Source organism: Bufo bufo, chromosome 4 (assembly GCF_905171765.1).
Source record: "Bufo bufo chromosome 4, aBufBuf1.1, whole genome shotgun sequence".
NCBI lineage: Eukaryota > Metazoa > Chordata > Amphibia > Anura > Bufonidae > Bufo > Bufo bufo.
Window position 1 is genome coordinate 368,647,175 of NC_053392.1, and position 18,394 is coordinate 368,665,568.

An 18,394-nucleotide genomic window follows, 5' to 3' on the forward strand; every position below is an offset into this window, starting at 1 on the left:
TTGTGGAGAGCGAAGCCTCTTCTTCCACTTCGCAAGGTGCCCGGTGATGTCACCGGCACCCACTGACATTATTCAGAGGGCAAAGAGAGCGGGTAGTAGGCGGCAACAGGCTGTGCTAAGTAACGCCCCTCTGGTCCGGTGTTGTCACCGGCACACAAGAATATTATGCAGAGAGCAGGGAGGGAGGTTTGTAGGAGGTAACATCAGGTATATATAATGCCCCTCTGGTCCGGTGACATCACAGGCCTTTTCGCAGCCTTCTCTATGAAGATGGAAGAGGAGGGATATGCGGGCAGGAGGCGGACTATAAATAAGGGGGGACAGGACCGTAGGAGCACTGGAGAAGTGCTAAAAATTCAGGAACACAACAGGGGGACCTTAAATCAGCTAGACATGGCAAAATATCATGTTTTTGAAAATCTATTTGATCCCGGACAACCCCTTTAACTGAGATTTTCTTGATCTAATGTGAATTTACGCGGCCCGATATTCAGGCAGATTATCAGGAATAATTGTTCCTGTGAAGCATGTTCCCAACAATCGGCCTGTCTAAATGTGCCGCTGATCACCCGATAAACGAGTTAAACGCTCGTTCATCGAGTGATCCTGTCGTTTGTGCACATAAATTATTGTTTATGGACAGCAGATTGTGCCATCTCAATTGCAATCTGCTGTCCAGGATCAGTGCAGCTGTATGGGGACGACATCATCATACTGTGGGGGTGATCACTGCATGTAAATCACTGAACAAGCAACTGACTGTCTGGAAGGAACGATTCCTTCCTGACAATCGACTTTTGTAAACTCGCCTTAAGGGGCTTGTGATTCACTGCAGCCCAACTGATAACCCATAACCTTGTTTAAATAAAGACGCCATACTGTGAGACACATCATTCATTACCATGCAACTGAAATTAACACTTTCAAAACATTTATCAATTCAGTAACATATTTCCCCCACTGTGTGCTAACTGTGAGCTCAGGAGATCCATTTCATTCCGACTGTGGAGCTTATAGTATACAGCTGAGTTTTGATGGGGCACAGCAGGGGAATGGGGGGGGGGGCATAAACATAAAACGTAGTAATCCCAACTTAGGAGAAGCAAAATAATTCATGTAGTACTGCTCCTAATAGCGCTCCGAGGTGACCAGTCACCCTTTAACCCTAGATATTCTGCCTCCCTTTCCACAAATCCCGAGTCATGCTCCCTTCTGTCTACCTTTCCATAAAAAACAGTGGCTCTGGAATACAAAAAAATTTTGACCTTTTTGTTCCAATGCAGGAAAACAAAACATGGAAGAGTCAGAAATATCAGTCACATAAATCAGGTTTTAAGGGTTGGTACAGCATGAAATATATCTGTTTATTCAATTTACGTCACTAGATTTGCATCTGCAATCCCAGTGATAGTATCACGTCAAACTACTGGGGACTTCTGCTTCCTTCCAGTGACCGTAAGCAGGAAGCCATAGTCTAGCATTGTACTGATGCCTGTAATAGATTTCAGCAGAGGGTAAGTAAATGAAGCAGGCGGGCATAGCTGTTGATGTCTCTCACCACCACATGTCCACCCACTTTGGAAACATGGGCTGAAAGAAGAGCCATGGAGGAACGGAACCTAATAAAGCATTCATTTCCACCTATGGATGGCCCCACAATGACAGTCCAGCCTGGGTATGGAGGAAGGCACCAAATTTAATTATTGCTGTCTAAATATTCTTCTACGTCCCAAACAATGAAGTGCATTGCTCCATACAAATTTGAATAGTGGACATTGTTTACCACACTACCCAGTAGCTTTTGTCTGAATATAGAAGAACATCAAAATGCATTACAGCTCTGTATGAAAATCCATCACTGCAAATAAAGCTTCCTTTGATTTGTTTGATGGTGAGCTGGGCATTTAACTTGGTGATTACAGTTCTGTCTCTGTCGAAGGTTTGTGCATTTGTCACTGTTCTGTCTGATGTGAATGAGGAGCATATAAAGGGCAGGCAGAACAGAATAAATGGTAATAAATCAGTCTTCAAGAACAGGTTCACTGATCCACATTACTGATGGAATTTATTGATATGGCATTCAACCTTCCAAAGCACCCGCTTAACAGGGTCATCACAATTTATCAGCTTCACCTTTGTGTGTTTGTCAGAATTTGACTTCAATCTGTCCATGGCATTTTCATAAGGATAATATTATATTTGAATAATCAGACATCAATGATTGGGATCAGTAAATACCGTAATGTAATATTTTGAAGGTTTTGTGACTGGCAGTATATAAACCATGCCAATACTTCTCTAAATGCAACCCAAAAAAATTATGGCTACTGCTCTTACTGTCCATTCACTAATAGTTTTGAGCGAATTTCTGGCCAATTCTGACCAATTTGTCCAAATCAGGTTTCTGATTTGAATCAGACCCGAATTGATTCTACCCCAAAGAATAATGCTTGAACAGCTTTTAATACCATTCTGGTGTTCTCTCTGTCTCTCTCTCTGCAAAAATTCTCCCAAATCAAATTACATAAAAGCTATGGAATGCAATTTTTTTAAACATTTACATCAAATTTCAATTCTGTAGAATCAAATCACTTATTTATAACATTTTCCCCCATTTTTTGATATATAGTTTAATTGGAAAAGATTCAGTATAACTCATAATTTAGACATTTAAATCTCTGCTCTTTTATGATTAGAAGATCAATGGGCAGTCTTACCTTGTGATTGACAGTTCTGTTTGCACAGTCATGCGCAGACACTCTGGGGTCTTCTAGAACTGTAAGCAACTAATTTCAAGCTCTTTAACGCAAAGCCAGCATTAGTAATCTTAAAGTGACAGACACATACTGTATATGGCTACGGGTGCTAGTGGTACCAATTTCCTTAAAAACAGACTTTGGCCTCATGCACACGACCGTTGTGTGCATCCGCGTCCGTTCCGTCATTTTTCACAGTTTAGCGGAGGTCCCATTCATTTCTATGGAGCTGTGAAAAAAAACTGATAGCCCTCCATTTTTTCTCCACATCTGTGATCCGTGATTCAAGTCCGTCAAAAAAATATAACCTGTCCTATTCTTGTCAGTGAAAAACGGAGGATGGACCCATTCAAGTCAATGGGTCCGTCAAAAAAAACTGATGCACAACTAGTATGTCATCCGTGTCCGTGTCCGTTTTTTTCTACAAGACCTTGGTGCAATAAAATTACATTTTTCATTAACCTTCCTTTTTTTCCCCCTGTCAGACAAAAAAATCGGACACGGACCACTGAAGCCAAATCACTGACAGTGAAAAAACAGTGTCGTGTGTATGAGGCCTTCCTTCATTGTAGGATTTTTATGTTTTAAGAAAAACATGGACTGAAAACCTTTTGCTTTTTGGTGGCAAATGCTTTCCTTTGTGTATACACACGTGTCATATCACGCTCCGTTTTATCTCTCCTGTTTTCTGATCTGAAAAATAGCTAAGACAATTTAAAAAAAAATTGCCAAGTTTTACATTTTTTGTTTTTGAAAATTCAGGTGGAATTTCATATGTTTACATTCAATTTGCTTATTTTTGTTGTAGATTGCACTGCATTTAAATGGTGACAGATTCCAACCTGGGATTTACTGATGTGTATTATTGGTGATGCCTATTAAAAGATAAAATCACATAATAGCATATGTTGTTTGTTAAGGAATGATATCTATTTTCCTTATTTTCAGTACTTTTACTCTATAAAAGATATTTCTGTGGGCGGAATGTGCATCTGCTATGGTCATGCAAGGTCTTGTCCGTGGGATCCAAAGACTAATGTAAGTAAATTGGTATAGAGCAAAATAATACATATTCTGCAACCCAGAAAATTGCTAAAACTGAATCTTTGGAATAAATAATATAATGAGGCTACATAGAAACAAAGGCACAAAAAGGTGCACCAGGAGGTGGCTTACCCCAATGGGGAGGGGGCACATACCAAAACTGAAGCAACATCTCTAGATAAAAGATGCATGAAATGTATCAAACAATGCACAATGTTTGATACATTTTGCACAAAATGAGATAAAGCAGACTCAAGCAAGACTGACTTCAAAAATTCCCTTCATGATGAATTCCCTGCATAGTACTGTATGTTACAATGTTGCATTACATTATGCTTATATGGTAGTAAATATTTATTTACATAATACATCTTTTTAGTGTCTTGTATTTCATACTATATATTTGCTGTTTTCCTCATATATTTGTCTAGTTTACAGTCTTTATGTAGAAAACTTGTGGTAAATCCACACAAAAATTACAACGTATTTTTGGCCAGAAATTCTGCAGCAAATTTGATGCAAAATCAGCATGCTAATTTTGTTGTGGCCTTTGCGGTGGATTCACCACACATTTCACATGGTGAAATCTGAGGTAAAAAGCCACACTTTGGGGCAGATTTATCAAATCCCATTGGTGTACGCTGCGGTGATGGGGACCCGATGGCAGGGAAGGCAGTCCGATGCTTTCCTTAGGCATCATGGCTGCCTTCCGTGACAGCCTGTGAGATCCAGCCCCCTGGATCTCACAGGCAGGAAGCTATAAGTGTATTACATTCAGTAATACACTTGCAGCCAATGCTTTACAATACAGAAGTATTGTAATGCATTATAAAGGGGATTAGACCCCCAAAAGTTAAAGTCCCAGAGTAGTACAAAAAATAAATTGAAAAAAAAGTAAAAAATTAAGTTTCAATTTAAAAAAGCGTCCTTTTCCCAAAATAAAGTAAAAATTTTAAAAAATAGGGGAAAAAAGAAAAGTAGACATATTAGGCATATCCGAATCCGTATCGACCGGCTCTATAAAAATATCCAATGATATAACTCCTCAGATGAACACTGTCAAAAAAATAAAATAAAAACTGTGCTTAAAAAAAAAATTTTTGGTCACCTTACATCACTTAATGTGCAACACCAAGCGATCAGAAAGGCGTATGCCCCCCAAAATAGTACCAATCTAACCGTCACCTCATTCCGCAAAAATTGAGCCACTACCTAAGACAATCGCCCAAAAAATAAAAAAGCTATGGCTCTCAGAATATGGAGACACTAAGCCTCTTTCACACAACCGTTTTTTTTTTCCGTCTGGCCGTTTTTTGCATTCCGTATACGGTCCGTATACGGAACCATTCATTTCAATGGATCGGCATAGAGGTGGGACGAATTCAATTTTGTTCGAATCCGAATCTGAAAAGGTTCTCGAATCTATTGAATCTTTCAAATCTCAAATCCTACGAATCCTGTACATAAGAATTGTGTGAACGGTGTAAGAAACAAAGTGATCCAAAGACTTATAGGGGGGATCTGTGGATGACACTGCTATGGGGGGGATCTGTGGATGGCACTGTTATGGGGGGTCTGTGGATGGCACTGTTATGGGGGATCTGTGGATTGCACTGTTATGAGGGATCTCTGGATGGCACTGTTATGGGGATCTCTGGATGTCACTGTTATGGGGGATATATGGATGGCACTGTTATGGGGGATCTCTGGATGGCACTGTTATGGGGGATCTCTGGATGGCACTGTTATGGGGGATCTCTGGATGGCACTGTTATGGGGATCTCTGGATGGCACTGTAATGGGGATCTCTAGATTGTACTGTGATGGGGGGATCTGTGGATGACACATATGCATCTTATGCTATGTGCCATCCACAGATCCCCCCCATAAAAGTGTCCCTGCAGTGTGAATGACCCCCAATACAGGGGCTGGGGGCCGGTATCTGGCTTAGTAATGACAGCGGGGACCGTGCAGTTCCTATATTCACTGGCCCCGCTCACTGTTGTATAATCTTATTCTTATCTAACCTGTAGGCATTGTTAAAATATAATAATCATTTGTAATCGAGCTGTATTACTTACAGCTAAGTTCCGGAGGAAGGAGGAGGCAGGCAGGAGGCAGGCCGGGAGGACGGGCGGGCGATGCGTCACTTACTACGTCATGCACCCGCGCTGCCCACTTTATGATTGAAAGAGGCGGCGCGGGCGCGGGGCATAGTGAGTGACGCGCCGCCCGCCCGTCCTCCAGGCCTGCGTCCTGCCTGCCTCCTCCCTCCTCCAAAACTTAGCTGTAAGTAATACAGCTCCACTACAAATGATTATTATATTTTTATTATATGCCTCATTCAACATCCAGCATGGAGGCAGGGCGGAGTGCTGGTTGCAGAGTGCTATTGCATTTGTGTTCTTTTCTTTGTATATGTATTTCGCCATAGCGATGTGCACCTGCATATAGGGTTGTGCTGACTAAATCCCCCATATATTTTAATAATGCCTACAGGTTAGATAAGAATAAGATTATACAACAGCGAGCGGGGCCGGTGCATTAGAATACAGAGACTGCACCGGTCCCCGCTGTCGGGATTCGTCGGATTTGAATTTTACTAAATAGGTCGGGATTCGAGACCACGAATCCCTCGAATCTTGTTAGATTCGTGGATTCGATGGATTCGTTGTCCCACCTTTAGTTCCGCAATAAAAATGCAATGTACTCCGTATGCATTCCGTTTCCGTATTTCCGTTCCGTTAAAAGATAGAACATGTCCTATTATTGCCTGCAAATCATGTTCCTTGGCTCCATTCAAGTCAATGGGTCCTCAAAAAAACAGAACACATACGGAAATGCATCTGTATGTCTTCCGTATCCGTTCCGTTTTTGCGGAACCATCTATTAAAAATGTTATGCCCAGCCCAATTTTTTCTATGTAATTACTGTATACTGTATATGCCATACGGAAAAACGGAACAGAAACAGAAACACAACAGAAACAAAAAACGTAATGTGCTTAGGGACACCAGAGCAGTGGGGTACTCTTTTAAATCTCCATGTACGCTGAGCACCCCGACTTTCCGGCCTGTAAACTCGATGGGTTGCACCAGGGAAGCTCTCACAAGGGTCACCCAACTCCCTGAGTCCAGCAGAGCCACCACTGGAGTGACTCCAACTTCCACCTGACAAAAGGTTTGATATTGAGAGTTTCTGTAGTGTCTGACGCACCTACACTTCTGGCATACCATGACTGTCGATACCCAAAGTTTACATCTATCACTTTCATCAAGGAATATTGTATTGGAACCACAATCCACGTACCCATAGCCCTGCACCAGAGGCAGATTTTTGGATTATGAAGTTGCTGTTGTTGCTTATGTGTGCCAGTACAGTACCTACAAGTTAAGACACCCAGTTAAATGGAGCTATGCCTCATTGGACACAAAGTCTGTCTACAATCATGTTCAGTAGCCAATTGCGACACATCACAACCTTCTGTTCTCCTCCTTTAACTCTGGCACAACTGACAGTCAGTATGTCTTCATGGGAAGCACTTTCAGTACACGTTGACATGTTGTTCTGCTAGTGTGCGCCTGCTGGGATGATAATCTTGTTGATTTCCTCAGGCTTCTCATAATCCTCTGCTGGATATTTGCAACAATGACAGGTGTACAAATATGTGATAGTCTATACTTTTTGTCATCAACCTTGAGTCCTTGTCTTAGGGCTCTTTCACACCTGCGTTCTTGTCTTCCGGCATAGAGTTCCGTCGTCGGGGCTCTATGCCGGAAGAATCCTGATCAGGATTATCCTAATGCATTCTGAATGGAGAGAAATCCGTTCAGGATGCATCAGGATGTCTTCAGTTCTGGAACGGAACGTATTTTGGCCGGAGAAAATACCGCAGCATGCTGCGCTTTTTGCTCTGGCCAAAAATCCGGAACACTTGCCGCAAGGCCGGATCCGGAATTAATGCCCATTGGAAGGCATTGATCCGGATCCGGCCTTAAGCTAAACGTCGTTTCGGCGCATTGCCGGAGCCGACATTTAGCTTTTTCAGAGTGGTTACCATGGCTGCCAGGACGCTAAAGTCCTGGCAGCCATGGTAAAGTGTAGCGGGGAGCGGGGGAGCAGCATACTTACAGTCCGTGCGGCTCCCGGGGCGCTCCAGAGTGACGTCAGGGCGCCCCAAGCGCATGGATCATGTGATCGCATGGATCACGTCATCCATGCGCATGGGGCGCTCTGACGTCATTCTGGAGCGCCCCGGGAGCCGCACGGACTGTAAGTATACTGCTCCCCCGCTCCTCGCTCCTACTATGGCAACCAGGACTTTAATAGCGTCCTGGGTGCCATAGTAACACTGAAAGCATTTGGAAGACGGTTCCGTCTTCAAATGCTTTCAGTACACTTGCATTTTTCCGGATCCGGCGGGCACCTCCGGCAACGGAAGTGCACGCCGGATCCCAACAACGCAAGTGTGAAAGAGGCCTTATGCCTTTTTCGCATCAAACCATATATAATGTTTTTTTGTTGGAATGGGAAGATCAGGAAATTGAGCAAAACAGTCTGGTGTTTCTTTGAATAAACCTGTGCATACATAGGCCTCCACTACCATAATTCTTTGTTGGGCACCATCATGCAGAACACTAATGACCTCTGCAAAAAAAAAAATAATAATCAATGAGAGCAAACGTTTATAATTTGATGTTTCTTCCCTAAGGGACTCAAATTGCAGGGATGGTAGTGGCTAACATACAGGTGCTCATTGTAAACGCCAACTAGGGTTGATTCCATAGGAAGCAAATCCATCTTAACATACTTTTCTAGTGTAGGGTGAAACCCACACAAACACCATGCAGAATTTTCCCTCGACCAGATTTGAACTCAGGTCCCCAGTGCTGCAAAACAAGAGATTTAACCTCTAAGCCACTGCACTGCCCTCAACTTGACAGGATTTGATGGGCTTCATTAATTTCTTAAATGGAATCTGTGATCAGCGTTATTGTGTCCTAACTAAGGTCAGCCTAGACTAGTGACAGATCCCCTTGGCAAAATGCTGGGTCACTTTCTCTAATTGACTAATTTGCTAAAATCAGTGGCAGCTTGGTGAGGAGAGCTGGGAGATCATGAATATCAGGACTCATTGGCATGTGCTGTTAGGGATGAAAAGTAGATGAAAAGATTCCATTGTCATATCATGGCATTTTTTCTGTGAAAATCTTTACAATTCAAATAACACACCTTGTACACTTTCTAACACCTGCAAATAATACTCAAAACATTTTTTCTGCGACTTTAGTACAACAGTAGTCAATTGTACCTCTATGTTTCCTTAGAGTTTTGTTCTACTCCCTAAAGCTGGCCATTAGTCTTATGTCAGCCAAACCGACCAAGAAAGGTTGGTTCAGTCAACACACTAATGTGTGTCAGGAGCTCCTTTCTCTCCCCCGACAGATAATGTTGGAGGAGAGAAGGGTACAGTAAAATCAATATGTTCCTTGGGAGGTAAGTCACCTATAGAAATGTCTAACAGTGGCTATTTCCACTCTTCCCCTAAAATACATACATATGTGGGAGGAGGAAGTCAGGAGATATAGCTGTCGGCTGACAGATTCAAAGTTGAATTTATTTTACTCACTTATATAGCACTGGCATATTCTGCACTACTTTACAGACATTAACATTACTTGCAGTCCCCAAAGGAGCTCACAATCTAAGTTCCCTATCAGGATGTATTTGGAGTGTGGAAAGAAACCAGAGTACCTGGAGAACACCCACACAAATACGGGGAGAACATATAAACTCCATGCAGATGTTGCCATTAATTTGGACCTAGGACCCTAGTGCTGCCCTTTAAATTTGTATGGACAGCTTTACTGTTGATAGGCAATCCTCAAGATAATATCTGATCACCAGGAATCTGACAGCCAGCAGCCCCACCGATCTGATTGTGACATACTTACCATTCCAAAATCCCACAACAGGAGGTCTCAAGGAGAGGGCAGAGTGTTGAGCGCGAATATTCGAATCGCTAATTTTAATCGCTAATATCGCCACTTCGAGGATTCATGAATATTTAGAATATAGTCAATATATTCACAAATATTCTAATTGCGAATTTATTGCGAATATCGGCACTTAGCAACATCCCTAGCAACCAATAGAAAAGTTGCCTATAGGAGTAGTGTTGATCGCAAATTTTCGTATCGCAAATTTTGCAATTGCCGATTAATGACTGGAAATCACAAATTCTCGAATTCGCGAATATATGATGAATATTCGCCCAAATATTTGCGAAATATCGTAAATTTGAATATTGTCCCTGCCGCTCATCACTAGGCATTGGCATCGTCACACCGTTGCCTGGATAGCACATTCCTGCAAGGATGGTGGTGATGACACAATCACATGGTTGGCAGGCCAGTAGGATGTGGAACAGCCCCTTTAAGAATAGATACAATTTTACACTTTTTTAAACATTTTATTTAACCAGTCTTGCTTGTTATAATAATTTAATTATTATTTTTTTGTTCTTTTATTTATTTATTTTTCTCTATGGTAGAAATCATCCTGTGAATGTGAGCACAATACATGTGGTCACAGCTGTGACAGATGCTGTCCTGGATTCCACCAGAAACCTTGGCGTGCTGGGACCTTTCTCACAAAGCATGAATGTGAACGTAAGTGTACAATATCCATGTCTTGGCAAAATGATTGTTAGTGTTCAATGGCTTTTTGGTCCTTCATCTTTCAACTGAAGAAAAGTGAAAACGTCAGCATCCATTAGAATACAACGTAAGGCTTTATTGAAAACTTCCTATAAAATTCATCAAAGAAAAGAAGTTGTTATCATTTACGCATGTCAAGAATTCATAGTGCCCTTTGTCATAGCTGGCTTTCTTTGATAAAGCCTATGGGGGACATCTATCATCCTCTGTATGCCAGAAAACGGCAGCAAAAAGTCATAAAGTTAGTAACACACCATACTTGTGCAACATTTTGGGACCTCTTTGGGGGTGCAGGCCAATAGCCAGTCTGACATATTTATTATAATCTTAGGTAACTAGTATAGATTATACAGGAAATCTACACCAGCTCCTTTGCTGGCACAGATTTCAATTTTGACGCATGGACCTGCACAGATGGGCCACCATTATTAAGAGACGTGTCCCTTCTAATAAATGTTCCGCATTTGATGCCAGCGGTGGATAGATAAAAACCGGAGTGTAATATGCTGTTCTTAAAGGGGTTGTGTAGTGGGATAATATTGATGACCTATCCTCAGGATAAATAATGAATATTATATCGGTGGGGGTCTGACTTCTGGCACCCTTGTCAATCAGCTGTTTGAAGTAGCAGCACTTGTGTGAGTGTTACTTCATCTTCAAAATTACTTGCACGTTGCCTTGGTTGTAGATTCAGAGCAGTGTGGTCACAACTGCTTGTCCCATTTTAATGACTGGTGGGAGTAAGACCCCCATCTATCTGCTAATGATCACCTATCCTTAGGATAGATCATCAATATTAACCAATAGTGTTGATCGCAAATATTCTAATCGCAAATTTTTATCCTGAATATCGGCAATTTGAGAATTCGGGAAGATCTAGAATATAGTGCTATATCTTCGTAATCGTGAATATTCTAGATTTTTTTCATCAGTACCCTCACTGCTTCATGCTTGTTGGTTAATAAAAAGGCTGCAATAACTCTGTCTGAGCTTAGCAACATCCCTAGCAACCAATAAGAAAGTTGCCTGCCCCTTACTATATAAGAAACTTCTCAGCAGCCATTTTCTGCTGTTTTTTGCAGTTCTGAGAGAGAGAGAGAGAGAGAGAGAGAGCAGTGTCATTGCTGTGCTCTGTGCTTTGCCGAGTTATTTGGATCCTTATCCAATTACATTAGATAGTTAGTTAGGTCATATATATAATACAGATAGTTAGTGGGAGATAGTCAGTGTAGGTTAGATAGTGATATAGTGTAGCTGATAGGTTCCAGTGCTGGGTGTTAGGTAGTGTGATAGGAATTACTGTGCTGTGATAGGGATTAATGTCCTTGTCTTTTGTCTATGGAAAAAAATAAAATAGTCATTTGCTGTCCGTTTTTAATCAAAAACAGTGCTGTAATGTAAAATTACTTACAGTGATCAGGCGTTCTTCCTCACAGTCACGAAAGTTGCTGCCAACCATTTTCTCCAGGCTCAGGAAACTTCTAGCAGCTTAAAAAATTTAGCAACAGTGAGACACGCTTGTATTGTGTGCGCAATACGTGCGTATTACATTGCTGATTTTCGCAATCAAGAAAACAATGACTGGAGATCACGAATTCTAGAACTTGAGAGTTAAAACGAATATTGCCTATGCTGCTCATCACTATTAACCAACTGCGCAACCTATTTTTTTTATTCTAATAGATGTCAAAATCTGCCCCTTACTTTTGTTCTCAAGTGTGGTCCTGCGTGCCTAAATATTTAGCAGCACAGAGGAGAGCTTACTTTACAATTGCTTTATCTGTCAGCAATCCATCAGTGTGGAATTATAATTCCATGAGTTAATACCGTTTTTTTTATTCTTGGAATCATTTCCATTAACAGACCCTAGACACCAGAGATGACAACTTTGAATGTTCATATTCCTATTTGAGAACATTCTGGTTGCCTTCTTTTCTTACTGAAGTCCTATTGTAGGTATAGCCAACACAACATTCACCCAAATCAAGGAAAACAGAGGTATACCATGTTGAAGTTTTGATTAATCTGCTTTGCAACAGATCCCTACAATTAAGGGAGACAATTAAGTTTCCATCATAGTTTTTGATGACAAGCTGAGACTACATGATCTTTGCCATTACAAAAAACTGATGGAAAGACAAGGAAAAAAAATCAGAGACATAAAGGCTCATACACTATAGATATGCGATAGTTGCAGGTCCCACCTTATCAGATCAGGAGATCCCTGTTCCCAGCATAAAGTCAGTGTGTGGTATGTGCTGTATAGATTTTTATTTAAAAAATGTTCAGAAGAAAACTAACAACTTGTACATAGCATGACAAGCAACAGGATAATAGCATACATTGGTAATTAAATATTTTTAACTTAATTCAAAAATATTTTTTTTGCATTAGAGAATTTTAATTTTCCTGTCTTAGGGCTAATGCACACAAACATATTTTTTTTCCATGTCCGTTCCGTTTTTTTCGGACCATATACGGAACCATTAATTTCAATGGTACTCCGTGTGCATTCCGCTTCCGTATGTCCGTTTTTCCGTTCCACAAAAAAATAGAACATGTCCTATTATTGTCCGCATTAGGCCTCTTGAACACGACCGTATGGCTTTTTCAGTATTTTGCGGTCTTCAAAAAACGGATCCGCAAACAATACGGATGACATCCGTGTGCATTCAGTTTTTTGCGGAATGGAACATCTGGCCCCTAATAGAACAGTCCTATCCTTGTCCATTATGCGGACAATAATAGGACATGTTCTATCTTTGAATGGAACAGAAATACGGAAACGGAAGGCATACGGAGTCCCTTCCATTTTTTTGGTTCCGTATACGGTCCATATACAGAACGCAAAAAACGGAATGTAAATGGAAAAAAAAAATGTTTGTGTGCAGGAGCCCTTACGGACAAAGATAGGACAGTTCTATTAAGGGCCAGCTGTTCCGTTCCGCAAAATATGGAATGCTCATGGACTTCATCAGTATTTTTTGCAAATCCATTTTGTGCGGACCACAAAATACATATGGTCGTGTGCATGAGGCCTTAAACAAACACCCTCTCCACCTCTCACCATGGCATTTGTTTTAGGTCTCATGCACACAAACTTATTTTCTTTCCGTGTCAGTTCCGTTTTTTTGCGGACCATATGCGGAACCATTCATTTTAATGGGTCCACAAAAAAAAGGGAAAGGACTCCGTAAGTTACTTTGTATGCATTATGTTTCCGTATGTCCGTGTGTCCGTTCCGCAAAAAAAATAGAACATGTCCTAGTACTGTTCTATTAGGGGCCAGCTGTTCCGTTCAACAAAATACGGAATGCACACGGACATCATCTGTATTTTTTGCGGATCCGTTTTTGCGGACCGCAAAATACATACTGTCGTGTGCATGAGCCCTTGTGCTGCATCTATTCCTTTAAAAGCTTATACAAAGAATCATAGGCAAAACAAATATTATAGAATAAAATACCACTTGCAATTGAAAAAACCATGTTGCTTAATGATACAAAAAAATATATATATATATTATTGTGTTTGGTCTCGACAGCAATGATCAAATGCAGTGGTAAAATCCATTAATAAAAAATGTCATTGCAAGACCCAAAATAAGGCTACATGCACACGACCGTATGTGTTTTGCAGTCCGGAAACTGCGAATCCGCAAAAAAAAGGATGACATCCATATGCCATCCGTTTTTTTTTTTTGTGGATCCATTGTAACAATGCCGGTGTGCTGTCTGCATTTTTTGCGGACAGCCATTCAAATGAATGGGTCCGCATCCTATCCGCAAAAAAAACAGAACGTACACGGAAACAAACAACGTTCATGTGCATGTAGCCTAAATGGGAGGAACAGTGAAATAACAGTAGTTAAATAGCAAAGTGCTCCAACCCTGCAATAAAATATTACGCAACCTGATAAATAAATGTTGCTGAAATATCTCTGTGATTCCCTGACAATGGAGAACTTGCAATAACAAGGTGAGCAGCAGTTCTGTTGTTGTTAATAAGTAACCTCTGCCACAAGCAATGTGAAAAGAAAAAAAAAAAACAATGTGGACCACAGGGAAAGGTCAAATATGATGCTTTATTTCATTGTTGATAGATCTCAAGGAGACACAATATCTTTTTTTGCTGTAAAGAAAACATTTAGAGATGTAATACAATACAGTAATAACAGTTCAGCAAAATGAGTGCCTAGCGTAACATTGGGACAAGTTCTACAAGTGAAACTTGTACCTCAGCTGTTCCCCAGGCTGATGTGTAAAAACTAAAGTCAAACTTTTCATTTTCTGAGTTATATGTTTTCAGAAAATACGAGTGAGTTATATGATTCAGTAAGATGAAATATTGATTTGGTATATATACAATCACCTAAAGAATTATTAGGAACACCTGTTCTATTTCTCATTAATGCAATTATCTAGTCAACCAATCACATGGCAGGTGCTTCAATGCATTTAGGGGTGTGGTCCTGGTCAAGACAATCTCCTGAACTCCAAACTGAATGTCAGAATGGGAAAGAAAGGTGATTTAAGCTATTTTGAGCGTGGCATGGTTGTTGGTGCCAAACGGGCCGGTCTGAGTATTTCACAATCTGCTCAGTTACTGGGATTTTCACGCACAACCATTTCTAGGGTTTACAAAGAATGGTGTGAAATGGGAAAAACATCCATTATGCAGCAGTCCTGTGGGCGAAAATGCCTTGTGGATGCTAGAGGTCAGAGGAGAATGGGCCGACTGATTCAAGCTGATAGAAGAGCAACGTTGACTGAAATAACCACTCATTACAACCGAGGTATGCAGCAAAGCATTTGTGAAGCCACAACACGCACAACCTTGAGGCGGATGGGCTACAACAGCAGAAGACCCCACCAGGTACCACTCATCTCCACTACAAATAGGAAAAAGAGGCTACAATTTGCACGAGCTCACCAAAATTGGACTGTTGAAGACTGGAAAAATGTTGCCTGGTCTGATGAGTCTCGATTTCTGTTGAGACATTCAAATGGTAGAGTCCGAATTTGGCGTAAACAGAATGAGAACTTGTATCCATCCTCTGATGGCTTCTTCCAGCAGGATAATGCACCATGTCACAAAGCTCGAATCATTTCAAATTGGTTTCTTGAACATGACAATGAGTTCACTGTACTAAAATGGTCCCCACAGTCACCAGATCTCAACCCAATAGAGCATCTTTGGGATGTGGTGGAACGGGAGCTTCGTGCCCTGGATGTGCATCCCTCAAATCTCCATCAACTGCAAGATGCTATCCTATCAATATGGGCCAACATTTCTAAAGAATGCTATCAGCACCTTGTTGAATCAATGCCACGTAGAATTAAGGCAGTTCTGAAGGCAAAAGGGGGTCCAACACCGTATTTGTATGGTGTTCCTAAGAATTCTGTAGGTGAGTGTATATATATATATCTAGATATATATAGTACAGACCAAAAGTTTGGACACACCTTCTCATTCAAAGAGTTTTCTTTATTTTCATGACTATAAAGGCATCAAAACTATGAATTAACACATGTGGAATTATATACATAACAAACAAGTGTGAAACAACTAAAAATATGTCATATTCTAGGTTCTTCAAAGTAGCACCTTTTGCTTTGATTACTGCTTTGCACACTCTTGGCATTCTTTTGATGAGCTTCAAGAGGTAGTCCCCTGAAATGGTCTTCCAACAGTCTTGAAGGAGTTCCCAGAGATGCTTAGCACTTGTTGGCCCTTTTGCCTTCACTCTGCGGTCCAGCTCACCCCAAACATCTAGATTGGGTTCAGGTCCGGTGACTGTGGAGACCAGGTCATCTGGCGCAGCACCCCATCACTCTCCTTCATGGTCAAATAGCCCTTACTTTCAAAGTTTTCCCAATTTTTCGGCTGACTGACTGACCTTCATTTCTTAAAGTAATGATGGGCACTAGTTTTTCTTTACTTAGCTGCTTTTTTCTTGCCATAATACAAATTCTAACAGTCTATTCAGTAGGACTATCAGCTGTGTATCCACCTGACTTCTCCTCAATGCAACTGATGGTCCCAACCCCATTTATAAGGCAAGAAATCCCACTTATTAAACCTGACAGGGCACACCTGTGAAGTGAAAACCATTTCAGGGGACTACCTCTTGAAGCTCATCAAGAGAATGCCAAGAGTGTGCAAAGCAGTAATCAAAGCAAAAGGTGGCTACTTTGAAGAACCTAGAATATGACATATTTTCAGTTGTTTCACACTTGTTTGTTATGTATATAATTCCACATGTGTTAATTCATAGTTTTGATGCCTTCATAGTCATGAAAATAAAGAAAACTCTTTGAATGAGAAGGTGTGTCCAAACTTTTGGTCTGTACTGTATATATAAATATATATATATATATATATATATATATATATATATATATATTGTGTCTGGACTATACCCATATGCACTTTCATCTACGAAATTCCAAGGTGATTTATAATATTGTTAATACCACAAGCTAGGAGCACATCAGGATTTCTATAATGTAGAACCCTTTTAAGATATTCTTGGAAAATAGTGCCTGAATATGTCCCTGGATTAGAACTTAATTAATATGCTATGCTAAGCTAGGATAATGCTGAAAAATCAGTCCTAGCTACAATATACAGGGCATTCTTTAAAGGAGTTTTCTGAGTTTTTAATATTGATGAACTATTCTCAGGATAGGTCATCAATCTCCGATCACTGAGGGTTCCAACTCCCCAGCCAATCAGCTGTTTAACCCCTTCTTGATTGCCATATGGCTATATACGTGCTATCTGTACATACACCGTGCAACTAGCACTTGTATAGACGTCATGGCAGCTCTTTAATCCAAGCGCTGCAAAATGCTTGTATTAAAGCTTCTGCCCCTGGACTGCTGCTGTCACGGACAGCATACAGTCCAGTAATGCCGGTAAGGGACAAATCAGAGTGGTCCCTTGCCGGCAATCACTCCGATTGGTTAGTCTGTGCAGACTAACCAATCGGATCGGGGCAGTGTTAAAATGCCGGTTTCAGGCTCTGATCTACGCTCTGTGTGCCCCCAATATGTGTACCCCGATCTGTGCCCCCTGATGTCTTCCCTGGTGTCGGTCCGCCCCTTGATGTCTGCTTGCTGTTTCCTCCATGCTCTGCCCCTATCGGTGCTGGCCCTGCCCCCATCTTTGCCTGCCCTCATCTGTGCCGGCCCTGCCCCCATTTCTACCCTGCGCTCCCCCCCTGTGCGTCCCCCTGCTCCGTGCCCCTGCTATTTGTGATGACGGTGGCTCTGTTCCTGAGCCGCTGCCATCAACAGTGAGTGTCAGCTGTATGCTGACACTCTTCTGTAACCCCTTAGATGCCACTGTCAGCGGCATCCAAGGGGTTAACAGAGGGAGGGGGCTACCTCTCTCAACCACCGGGCTGCCACGCTGCGATGGCAGCGTCTTGCAAAGGCGTTCAGTGTTGCCATCCATCAAGAGCATTGCAAAGTATAGTACAGCCATCAGCCCCACTGGATCTTCAAGATCCAAGTGGGACTTGAAAAAAAAAAAGTGTGAAAATAAAACAATAAAAAAAAATAAAAAAAAAAATTGCCTTTTACTATATCCGCTCATTTTTAAGAGATTAAAATATGAAAAAATAAATAAACTACACATATTAGGTATCACCACATCTGTAACGACCGGCTCTATAAATATTTTACATGATCCACCCTGTCCGATAAACACCATAAAAAAATAAAAATAACGACTGTGTAAAAAAAAAAAGCCATTTTTGTGACCCTACATCACAAAAAGTGCAACACTAAGCGATCAAAAAGGCGTACGTACTACAAAATGGTACCAATAAAACTGTCACCTCATCCCGCAAAAAAATTGCCCCTACAT

General features: G+C 41.1%; 1 protein-coding gene across 2 annotated transcripts in view; it reads left to right on the forward strand.

Annotated features, from left to right (window-relative positions):
• The window catches only part of LAMA2 (laminin subunit alpha 2), a 1,085,231-nt gene that overhangs the window by 392,984 nt on the left and 673,853 nt on the right, over positions 1-18,394 (forward strand). For both annotated transcript variants that reach the window (XM_040429125.1, XM_040429126.1), the window contains exons 6-7: positions 3,705-3,794; positions 10,354-10,471. In XM_040429125.1, the coding sequence (XP_040285059.1) occupies positions 3,705-3,794; positions 10,354-10,471 (208 nt within the window). The remainder of the gene's footprint in view (positions 1-3,704; positions 3,795-10,353; positions 10,472-18,394) is intronic.